This window comes from Marmota monax, unplaced genomic scaffold (assembly GCF_021218885.2).
Source record: "Marmota monax isolate L192 unplaced genomic scaffold, Marmota_monax_Labrador192_F-V1.1 WCK01_AAM20220418_F8-fsc00055, whole genome shotgun sequence".
In the NCBI taxonomy this organism is placed as follows: Eukaryota; Metazoa; Chordata; class Mammalia; order Rodentia; family Sciuridae; genus Marmota; species Marmota monax.
The window spans coordinates 651,319-663,471 of record NW_026695205.1 but is presented as its reverse complement, the minus strand read 5'-3'; the positions used below and the strand labels follow the sequence as shown (position 1 = coordinate 663,471).

The following is a 12,153-nucleotide window of genomic DNA, read 5'->3' as shown; positions in this document are numbered from 1 at the left end:
TAAGAATTAAATAAAATTATACATGAGGGATTGGTGTTGTGGCTCAGTGGTAGAGTGCTTGCCTAGCACATGTGAGGCACTGGGTTCAATCCTCAGCACCACATAAGAATAGATAAATAGATAGCTTCCCAAGTAGCTGGGATTACAGGCATGCATCACTGTGCCCAGCTCACTTTGCTTTTTTAATCTACCATGATGCTTTGGTACTACATGTGAGATTTACTCTGTGATGTGGAAATGTATTCAGAGGTATTTTACCATAAGCATATTTATTTTCAAGAGTAAGTTATTGTCTTTTATTCTTAAATAATAATAATAATAACAAAATAATAATTATAATAATAATAAAATAAAGGTATTATGTTTATCTACAACTAAAAATATTTTTTAACAAAATTATACTTGAAACTGTTAAACACCGTATGGCTCTTGGTAGGGGAGCAACAGTGCTGGGGATGGTACCCAGGCCCTCACAAAAGCTAGGTGAGTGCATTTATTGTGTACGTGTGAGAGTAGTGATAAAAAGTTTGGTTTTGTTTGTTTATAATATACATGGTAAACAAGCAAAATGTCTCTGTGATATTTTTTTTTTAATTTTTTTAAACTTATTTATTTATTATTTGTATGTGGTGCTGAGGATCGAACCCAGGGCCTTGCATGTGCGAGGCGAGCGCTCTACCACTGAGCCACAACCCCAGCCCCTGTTTTATCTTTTTTTATTTCCAAGGTTCTGTGACCTTTTTCCTGTTTTCTGTTTTAGATCAAGACTTCACAGCTCAAGAAAAGCAAACTTCAGTGCTGAGTAAGTGGTTGGCAGTCTGCTCTCTTTCAGTCAGTTCTAACCCATTGCATTATTCTGTCAATGGAAAGTTCTAATATAATTTGAAACCATTCCACCCTCTTTGCTTTTTTTTTTTTTTTTTTTTTTTTGGTTGGCGGGGGTAATCAGGGATTGAACTCAGGGGCACTCAACCATTTAGCCACATCCCCAGTCCTTTTTTGTATTTTATTTAGAGACAGGATCTCACTGAGTTGCTTAGCACCTTGCCTTTGCTGAGGCTGACTTTGAACTCAAAATCGTCCTGTCTGAGCTTCCCTAGCAGCTGGGATTACAGGCATGCACCACTGTACCCAGCTCACTTTGCTTTTTTAATCCACCAAAGTACTTTTGAAACTCAGTAATTCTCATAGACCAGTGCAAACTATGTAGTATGTAGTTTTTGTCTCTTAGATGACAATATATTTATTTACTACTTATTTTGCTATAAGAAGTCATCTTTACAGATACAATGCTTTGAGATTATGTTTTACATAAGAAACTGTTACTTTCATTGTTTTCATTCCTACTTTGTTTTTCCTTTCTGATAGATTTATTATATAGCACTGCACTATGACATAGAAACTATGTGAAATAATATTTTGATATGTATATTTGCTTTCAGGCTCAGGATATCAAAAAAATCCTCAGGAGTGTATTGAACAAAATGTAAGAATGAGGACTAAGATGCAAAGTAAGTAGATAAATCTCTGTTATTTGCTATGGTTTTTTTTTATTATCTGCATACAAAAATATTTAATTCTTCAAATCAGCATTTGGGGTGTTTGTGAGTTCACTAATAAAGGACAGCTATGATTAGTAGTTTAATTTCCATTTGCTTGGACTGATGTCAGATGAGAGAATATAGAATGTAGATGGTCGGGGAGGTGCTAGGGAATGATATTGGCCAAATTATATTGTATGTTCAAATTATATCGTATGTTTTATGTATGTTCAAATAAGTAACAACAAATCCCATCATTCATTATGTACAACCATAATGTTTCCCCACAGTAAAAGAAAAGAATATAGGAAGTGATATGAGAAAACCAGTGGATGTAGATCTAGGCTTGTCAGGCTGTCAATTCTAGCAGCAGAGAACAATCTATACAATAATGAAATTGTACTCTTGACAATTCCTATTTTTTGTTTTTAGGAGACTTTATAAAAGTAACCACTTATTTGCATACCCATTATTTTACATAAAAAGGGCTGAAATCCATAAATTGCATTTTCATGTTTAGGTTTAGGATGGATTAAATGTGACAGAACTTAAGAAATACCTATGAATTGATGTGATAGAATGATAATACTTCCAATTCATTGCCTATCATAATTTCTGTAGAAATGTGTTCATATTAAACCTTGACTATATAAAAAAATCCACACATGCTCACTGTCTTAAATGACCTTCATCTTCTCTCCCCTTTTTACTCTGTCTCTTGCTCCTGGAATGGTTAACTGCAATTAGACTAGATAACCCCTCGGTTTTGTCTTTCCATTAGTAAAGTTAATAATGATCACAATTCATTTTTTTTATCTGTGAAGTCTTGCTCCACATGAGTTCTCCAGTTGTCTAGAGCTGAAATGGTCTTTTTCCCTTGCCTTCTTGTTGGCTATCATTTTTTTTTTTAAAGCAGTTTATTTTTGGGGGGCGGGGGTACTAGGGATTGAACTCAGGGGCACTAAACCACTGAATTACATCCCCAGCCCAATTTTAGAGACAGGATCTCACTAAGTTACATAGCGCCTCGCTTTTGCTGAGGCTGGTTTTGAACTCTATTTTCTCCTGTGTCAGCCTTCCAAGCTGCTGGGATTATAGGCATGTGCCACTGCACCTGGCCTTGACTATCTTTTTCTAATTGCTATGTGTGCCTACTATTTTTTTAATATTTATTTTTTAGTTATAGGTGCACACAATATCTTTATTTTTATGTAGTACTGAGGATCAAACCCGGTGCCTCATGCATGGTAGGCGAATGCTCTACCACTGGGCCACAACCCCAGCCCATGTGTGCCTACTATTAAAAGACCATTTCCTCTTATAATTTGCTCTTTCTGAGCTATTATAGTTGGGAAACCAAATATTAACTATTCATCTCATTAGAATTATGTTTATAACCAGAATTTAAAATGAAAATTAAATTTGAAAACCTGAGATACTCTTTGAAAGTGAAAATGCATAAGTTTCAGGATATATATCAAGAGAAATTCAGAGACTTTTTATGTGATTTCTTAGTTAATTCGTTCTTTCTTTTAATTATTTTTGTAGTTATAGGTGGACAACATGCCTTTACTTTATGTTTATGCAGTGCTAAGAATTAAACCCAGTGCCTCACACATGCTAGGCAAGCATTTTGCCACAGAGCTATTATAGCCCTGCCCTCTTAGTTCTTAACTATACATTCTGGGTAGTGAGTAGCAGTTAAACAATTTCCAGATAAGTGAAGTTAGTACACGTTGTTAGCAAAAAATGATTTTTAAAATTTTTTTATTATTATTATTTTTTTTGGTACCAGAGATTGAACCCAAGGGCACTTAACCACTGAGCCACATCTCTAGCCCTTTTTATTTTTTATTTTGAGACAGGGTTTCACTGAGTTGTTTAGAGCCTCACTAAGTTGCTGACTTTCAACTTGTGATTCTCCTGCCTTGGCCTCCCAAGCTGAGGATTATAGGTGTGCACCATCGTACCCAGCAGAAAATGTATTTGTATTGTTATTTCTAATAATGAGACACTGTGCAATGCAAAAGGAAAAATAATTATATTGAACATCTAATTGAAATGCCAAAGAAACCTTTTTTGTTTCCAAATTGATAGCTCACTTTTAGAATTCTATTTGCCTTCTGATTTTGGTTTAAGTTAGTATATTTATTATGGCTTAAATACTTGTAACCATCTACCATATCTAGGTACTCTATTGAGCTTTGAGAGTTATATAGAAGTAACATACTAGAAATATGCATGTAACAGAATTTTCAGACTTTAAACCACATGAAAACATTAAGATAGAGTAATGCACAGGTAAAAAATATTGTTGGGGCTGGGGCTATTATGGATCAGCGGTAATGCACTTGCCTGACATGTCTTAGGCACTGGGTTTGATTCTCAGCACCACATAAGTACATATATAAACAATTTAAAAAAAAATATTGTCAATGGAAATAGAAGAAGACTGCAATGACTTCCTAAGTGATCACAATTCATTTTTTTTAGCTGTGAAGTCTTGCTCCACATGAGTTCTCCAATTGTCTAGAACTGAAATGGTCTTTTGCCCTTGCCTTCTTGTTGGCTACCATTTTTTTTTTTAAAGCAGTGTATTTTGGGGGGTATTTTTTTAAGATCCTTATCATAGATTCCTCTTCAATCCAAGACATTTTTAACTTTTTTATTAGCTTTCCAATTCAATTTGCATATCTCATTATTAATCCTCTTTATTACACATTCTGCCTGCTTTGGTGAGGGAAAAGTAAAATTTGGGTGTTCAAGAACTGGGACTTTGGATCCTTATTGTCACTGCATGTTAGCACCAATTCCCTGGGTAAAAGGTCCCAGTTCAGTTTTCTGCTTACATCCTAGTCTTTGGGAAAGATGGGGTCACTTCTTCACTTTTTTGTGTTTACAGGTGATAAAATAGTGAGAATAGGGAAGATGTCTATGAATAGACCAGATCGTTAGTATATGGGTTTGGAATCTGTTTATTAAGTTGATGTGAAGGGATAAAAAAGTAGAGTTTGAAGTTAGAATTCTTTTTTCTCATTTCTTCTTTTCCTTCTTTCTTCTTGTACTTCTCCTTGTTCTCTTATTCTTCTTCTGTTCTTTCTCTTCTTCTTCTTCTTCTTCTACCCCCTTTCTTCTTCTATCATCTTTCTTCTTCCTCCTCCTCCTCCTTTTTCTTCTTTCTTCTCCTCCTCCTTTTTTTTTTTTTTTTTTTTTTGCCCAGTACTGGGTATTGATCCCAGGATTCCCCTATCACTGAGCTACATCCCTAGCCCTTTTGGTTTTTTATTTTGAGATAGAGTTTGCTAAGTTACTGAGGTTGGCCTTAAATTTAAGATTCTCGTGCCTCAACTTCATGAGTGGATGGAATTACCTGAGGGTGCCACCAGGACCAGTTTGGAGTTAGAGCTGTCTCTCAGGGTCCAGTCCTAGCTCTTCCACTAATTGGTAAAGTGGAGTAAAGTCACTTAAGCTTTGTGAAACTTGGTTTTCTTACCTTTAGAGACAATAGTGCTTAAGTTGGGTTGTTGTAATAAACTTACACGTATAAACAATTTTTAGAGTGTAACTCAATTATTAATGCTTTTTTATTATTAACCATATGTTGTACAAAAATCATTAAGATGGAGAATTCATTCCTTCTACTCTTGACTTTTGTGAAGTAATTATTACCATACTCTTCAGACTGGAAAAGGTTGATCTTTATCTTTTAAAAAGATTTCTTTCAGAATTTTTGTTACTGTTTCTAATAATTTGAATAAGTAGGATAGAGTGGTGAGTGGTGTACTTTTTTTTTTTTTTTTTTTTTTTGTACTCAGGATTAAACTCAGGGGCACTAGACCACTAGACCACTAAGCTACATCCCCAGCCCTTTTTTGTATTTTATTTAAAGACAGGGTCTCACTGAGTTGCTTAGCACCTCACTTGCTGAGGCTGGCAATCCTCCTGTCTCAGCCTCCCAAGCTGTTGGGATTACAGACAATTTTTTGCCTAAGCAGTGTGTATTTCCTATGCTGTTTTGTGTATTCTATGAATTACATATATACTATACATGGTACATATTAATGTTTATTCATCATAAACATCATCATAATATAGCACATCAGCATTTTTCATAAATATTTTCTCATTTGGTTTTTGCAGCCATATAGTGAATTTTTCAAAATAAACATCTGTTTGGTTTGTGATTTTTTTGTGTGGTTGGTGTTTGGATTTTTAGTAACACACTTGTGACTTAGATGAATTAAATTAGAAACTTCTAAAATTATAAAGTTTCTTAAGCTAATTTAGTAATTGAAAAACAATATGCCTCTTAGAGTCATGGTTGATGTTATTTTGTGTTATTTGGGATTTTTTTTATCATATGATCAAAAATGAGGTTATTTCTTTAATCTTAGCAGAGCTAAATTTATTCCTCCAGTGTTTTGTCCAATGTTTCTCAAATGAAAGCTTTTGATAAACACAAGGAAAATCATTTATATGTATAAAAGTTGCAAAACTCCAGAGAAGCCATAGATGGCAATACTAAAATGTAGTGCAGACCAGTAAGATAACTCAGCTTATGCACCTTCCCAACCCTGGCCTTTCCTTCTGTCTCTTCTCTCAGATGTTAGATCCTGCTGCTATGTTAAGAAAAATGGAGAGGGAAAGGGAAAAGTTGGGAGAGTTTTTAATTTATTTTCTGAAATAATGAGAGAAATAAGGATTTAATGAATTTATGAGAAATTTGTTTTTGAACTTTGGAGTTTAACCACAAACCTAAAACAGAATTATTTGTCTATTAACAGAAATGATGAAAAGTTTTTAGATATATTACAGGTTTGAAATAGTCAGAAGCCCCAAAGAAATATTTGAATTAGTTTGAGGTAGAATATAGTGAAGTTTGAGTTTTCTAAAATTGAAATAATGTATCCAGGTAGTTTAGTAATCCATAATCCACATTTTGTCCTTTTCCCCCGCTCTTTACAGCATCTTCACCAGGCAAGAGTTCAGTATATGGCCGTTTTCCAGATGGTACAGTATTCCTTTTGTTATGGTGTTCTTATTTTCTTTGTCTTCTTAACTTTGTCCCAGAATTTTACCAATCCCATTAAATTAATTATGGGTCAAGTCTTTTCCTCATAACAAGTATCAAGTGTGTGCTTTGTGCTGCATCACTACATGCTGTAAATAACTATGGAAAATACAATTCTTATGGCTTAAGAAGCTTTCAGTATAATAGGATTTTGGATGTCCTGCTTTTTCTTCTGCTCGTGGTTTATCTCTGCCTTTTCTCTTGGTCAAATTTGTATCTTCCTTGTCTATGAGAAATAAATGCTCAAATTATGAAATATAAGTTGATAGTCTTTTTTAATTACTCCTATCATTAGATGACAGCATTCAGAAATCAGAGCTTGGAAATCAGTCTCCATCAAATTCTAGCCAACGTAAGTTTGTTCAGTTTTTATTGAGTCTCTAAAATTGACCCATAATTGTTTGGGAATGTTTTGACAGTATTGTAACTTCATGCTGTTGGAAGCACTTCAAAGGAAAAAATATGAACTTTATTATCAAGGAAATTCTCTATGAACAAATTATATGAAACAACATCTAGTTTTCCCCATCACTTTGTCATCCATAAGACCCAAAATAAAAGTGTAAGTAAAGCCTCCAGTGCCATTAACTGGTTAACTGAGTGAACCATGCTGAATCAGCAGAAAGAGGGCACATAGCCAGACATATAATATATATATATATATATATATATATATATATATATATATATATATATATTTATTTATTTATTATATATAAATAAAAGCTTTTCTATTTTGTGTATATTTACATAGAAATTAAAGTCAAAAATTTCTTAAAATCTGTATTTATTTTTAAATAATTTAAGTAAAAAGAATGACAGATTGCTTTGAATTTTTTCTAATCTCTTAAATGCCTTGCTTAATATCATTTAGTTGGTTTCCCGCATCAGCTTCTGCATTCAGTCTGTGAGAATATGTTGTTTCAATTGAAGTACCTGTAGAAATATTGTACAGATATGAATTTGGTTAGCTTTTTCAGATAATTGTGGATATTCTTTTTTGATATTCTTCAAAATTTAACAAGTGGTAGTTTTTTAAGTATTATTTGAAATATGAGTGAAACCATATTAATGACCTTTTTGTACTCTCTTACATTAAATTTCACTGAGCTTGTGTTTTGATTGGAATATAATACACTCTAGTCATTTAGAAAATATGAGTTCACTGAGATATGCAGATTTTACAAATGTTGTCATACAGTGTAAAAAAAAAAAAATCACATTTTCAAATACCACTCACCACCAATCTCAAGACTTATCAAAGTGTTCAGGTATTGGAGGCTATCAAGCTTATGGTGGTAGATATATTTCTAAACTCCTCAGTTTTCATTTGAAACCTTGAATGTTATAATTGTCAAAAATATTGCCATTTTGTTTCCTAGAAGTAACAGGCTTATTTTGTTCATCTTCGAGAAAATGGCTGCTGAATAAATAAGTCTGACTAACCATATTTTGGTATTTGTTCTTGGAAGTGAAAATGGTATTCCATGAGAAAAAGTGCTGATTCAGCTTACAACTCGGTTGCACAAAGTTCGTTTCCTTACGACAATGTGCTTGTGTGCTGTATATCAGAGTGCCCTGTGTCTATTTCCCATCTCTACACAGTATTGAGGAGATATGTACTCAAGAATTGAGGGGCTCAGGCTGGGATTGTGGCCTAGAGGTAAAGTGCTTGCCTACCATCCATGAGGAACTGGGTTTGATCTCAGCACCACATAAAAAAATAAAATAAAATAAAGATATTGTGTCCACCTATACTAAAATAAATAAATGACTAAATAAATATTTTAAAAAAATAATTGAGGGGCTTTTAGTTTTGTGTGCTGCTGAGTATTAAACCCAGGACCTCACACATGCTAAGCCAGCTCTCTTCCACTGACCTACACCCCAAGCCCAAGATAATTTTAGCTGTTTTATGAAGGACAATCTTAAGTGAAACTGATGTTCATTTTTTTTTTAAACCTTGAATGCACAGCAGTGAAAAATAGTCACTCTCCTAGTACAGTTTGGTGCCACTACCCTACAATTCACACGAAGGCATCAAAAATTTTTGCCACCATTGCTTTTGCACCATCAGTACAAATGTCAACACAATGGAAAAAGTCAAAAAACACCTTACTCTTTAACTTCATGGACACCCTCACTAAATAGGGTCTTGAGATACCCCACAGACCACACTTTGGGAGCTGTTGCTCTTAAAGGTCCTAGTACAATTGTTAGGCTGAAACAATCAATAAAAGATGTAAAAGTGTTACTACTACTGTCATTATTAACAATTAAATGAAGTGGTATATGAGAAAACACTTTATAAACGGAGAAGTGCTATGAAAATGTAAATTGATATTGTAACTATTGTTAATAATTTGGGATGAAATTCAAAACTAAATTTTACCAGTGTGACTTTCATGTTGCAAAAAGATAGGCATCAGTGCAGTCAGTCTAAAGGGACAGGTATCTATGTCCCATACCTCGCATCCCTTTATCTTTATATTCTTCAGAGATATTCTACCTTAGATAATTAGTCATTTGAACTACTAGGTTTATAAATTAAAAATATAAGGTATCTTTTAATATTTTTTATCTCCTAACTGTTAGCAGTGGTAATAATAGTTTTGCTTTGTAAATGGTTTTATTTCTGACTTGTTTATGCCATTTTGTACATTTAAATTCTACTTTTTCCTCATAATTTTTGTCATTTTACATTGAAGAGGTATATGCATATTTATACATGAATTCAAGCCTGTGGGTGTGAGATTTTTCTTGAAAATGTGATAAATTATTTTGTTCCTTCAAGAAAGAAAATTATCAGTCCTTTCTTTAAAGTCCTCCCTCTTTTTTGTCTAATGTTTATAAAGATTAATATTTTAAAAGTCACACAATACTGAATCTAAGAAAATGATACATGTGTCATTTCTTTTTTCTGAGCAGAAGTGGCTGAACAACCCCAAAACGAATCTTTTGTCAAGAGGAAATGGGGGTGGTGGCTGCTTTTTATGATAGCTCCGCTCGCCTGCGGGATATTTTGGTTCCTTCATACTCCTGAGGTAGAAACTGCTGCTGTTCAAGAGTTCCAAAACCAGATGCAACAACTTATGACTAAGTACCAAGGTCAAGATGAGAAGCTGTGGAAAAGGAGCCAAACGTTCCTGGAAAAGCATCTTAACAGCTCCCATCCTCGGAATCAGCCAGCTATCTTGCTGCTCACTGCTGCCCGGGACGCTGAAGAAGCACTGAAGTGTCTGAGTGAACAAATTGCCGATGCCTATTCTTCCTTCCGCAGTGTCCGTGCCATCCGGATTGATGGGACAGGCAAAGCTGCTGAAGACAGTGATGTTGTCAAACTGGAGGTAGATCAGCAGCTGAGCAATGGATTCAAAAATGGCCAGAATGCCGCAGTGGTGCACCGCTTTGAGTCGCTGCCTGCAGGCTCTACCTTGATCTTCTATAAATATTGTGACCATGAAAATGCAGCCTTCAAAGATGTAGCTTTAGTTCTGACTGTCTTGTTGGAAGAGGAGACACTTGGAACCAGTCTTGGCCTAAAGGAAATTGAAGAAAAAGTGAGGGATTTCCTCAAAGTCAAGTTCACCAACTCAAACACACCCAGCTCCTACAATCACATGGACCCAGACAAACTGAATGGGCTCTGGAGCCGAATTTCCCACTTAGTTCTGCCTGTGCAACCAGAAAATGCCCTGAAAAGGGGCATCTGCTTATAAGGGGTGAAAGAAGAGAAAATCATGTCTCAAGTTCTGAGAATTTTTCAGACTTTGTATCCAGAGACAAAATTCAGAGTACTTTTTGAAAGAACTGGTTTCTTTTTAAAGGAAGTTCATGGAACATCTAAATCATATATTCAACCTAATTATCTGTGACTTGAGAGAATAATTTCTCTGTTTCTGTTGAGAGCTATGTTAAGATATTTAGGAGAGTAAATTATATGCAGTCCCGTAGAGGATCTGTGTTGGTTCTGGACTGAGTCTTTATTGCTGCGGTGTGACAGTGAGAGGAGTTAGGCTCCTTTCCTAGGAACGGTTCCTGCTTTTTAACTTAGATTTCTCACAGTTTGTTATTAGTAAGGCAGCTCTCTGATTGTAACCATGGACTTTCCCATTATGTTTCCTTTTATACCATAGAGGTGTGAGTTCTCAGCTTCTGCTTTTTAGGAACAAAAGTAATGAGCGGTCATCTGAGTATATATTTAGAATTTTTTCCTTTGTTCTTGAAGGCTGGGGATGAGGGAAGGGAAGAGAGGAATTGTGGAATGGAGAATGCTGTGGAAGAGAAAAAGTCTCCAAGATGAAATGTTCATGAAGTCACTGAGCTGTACGTTAGTCAGACATCTGAACTGTGACTTCAGCAAAATCTATTGAGATGTGTTTTGTTTCTTTCTCCCTGCTTCCTTCCTTCCTTCCAAGAAATTCTTGGTTCTCCCAAGGATTTTTAAAGCCTATATATATCACAAGGTTTAATATATTTGCTTCTTTGGCTCTTAAGGGCATGTAAATTCAGAGCAGTATATTTTGGACATAACCAGAAGTTTGGGGTTTTTTGAAATAAGCAATACGGTTTCAGAAATTGGCACACAGTTTGTTAACCAGCCATCCTGGGCTATTGAAGAAGGATTTAATTTTCTGCTTGCCCATTTGTTGCAGTCTAAGTCCTTTAGTGACACTGCATCACAAATCTGAAGATTTATTATGCACATGATAAATTTTATTGAGTGCCTCAAGCCAAAAAGATAGTAAACCTTACCATATGAGAAGAATGTTAGATGTACTTCTGTAGTATTTTAATTATAACTTTGCATTTAAATTGAGCTTTCTCACCTGTCAACTGCTTTGGTTTTCATAAAATCTTATAATTCTGGACTCACCTTTTTTTTAATTGGCCACAGGGCTTTAAATGAAAAGACTGTTTTTAGAGTATTCAAGGCAGTCATTGACTTCATCATTTACCCTTTGAGGATCTCACAACTGGTAGCTGAGAGTTGTCTAGTTTCTTTCTATTAGGACTATCAGTACTCATAAATTTATACTCTTTTTGTAATTTGTTCCTAACTATCCAAAGTTAGATAATCTGATTTATTTTATAGAGGATTAGAAAACAGGAGTTTTTGAAAAGACTTATTTTATACATACATATTATATGGAGAAATGTTTTTATTAAATGTTTCACTGACCCCAGTGAAACATTTTTTAAAAGTAATATGTTACTTATATCTTTCAGGAAAAATATTTGAAGCAGCTGATGTGTAAATGACTTTAAAAGCTATTTTAGTAATTTAAATAAACTTACTTTCTTGGTTTGTACACTTATGTGATATAAACTTAATGATTTTAGAAACTTATAAATCCATGTTTTCTTTACACTTGAACAATTTTAGTGACTTTGGCTGGGAGAAACAAAGACCAGAGAATTTGAGTGATTCACAAGTACATTGGTTAGAAGTGGAACAATCAGCCAGGCACCGTGGTGCACTCCTGTGATCACAAAAGTCAGCCTCACGGCTGGGTTGTAGCTGAGTGGTAGAACGCCTGC

At 34.6% G+C, this 12,153-nt stretch overlaps 1 protein-coding gene across 3 annotated transcripts in view; it reads left to right on the top strand.

The window, feature by feature from the left end:
* The window catches only part of Tor1aip1 (torsin 1A interacting protein 1), a 32,100-nt gene extending 20,176 nt beyond the window's left edge, over positions 1-11,924 (top strand). For 2 of the 3 annotated variants that reach the window (XM_046430082.2, XM_046430081.2), the window contains 5 exons: positions 761-802; positions 1,443-1,511; positions 6,507-6,551; positions 6,908-6,964; positions 9,541-11,924. In XM_046430082.2, coding sequence (XP_046286038.1) covers positions 761-802; positions 1,443-1,511; positions 6,507-6,551; positions 6,908-6,964; positions 9,541-10,331 — 1,004 coding nt within the window. In that variant the 3' untranslated portion in view covers positions 10,332-11,924. The remainder of the gene's footprint in view (positions 1-760; positions 803-1,442; positions 1,512-6,506; positions 6,552-6,907; positions 6,965-9,540) is intronic. The other variant, XM_046430083.2, reaches the window with a different exon arrangement.
* The last annotated feature ends 229 nt before the right edge of the window (positions 11,925-12,153 follow it).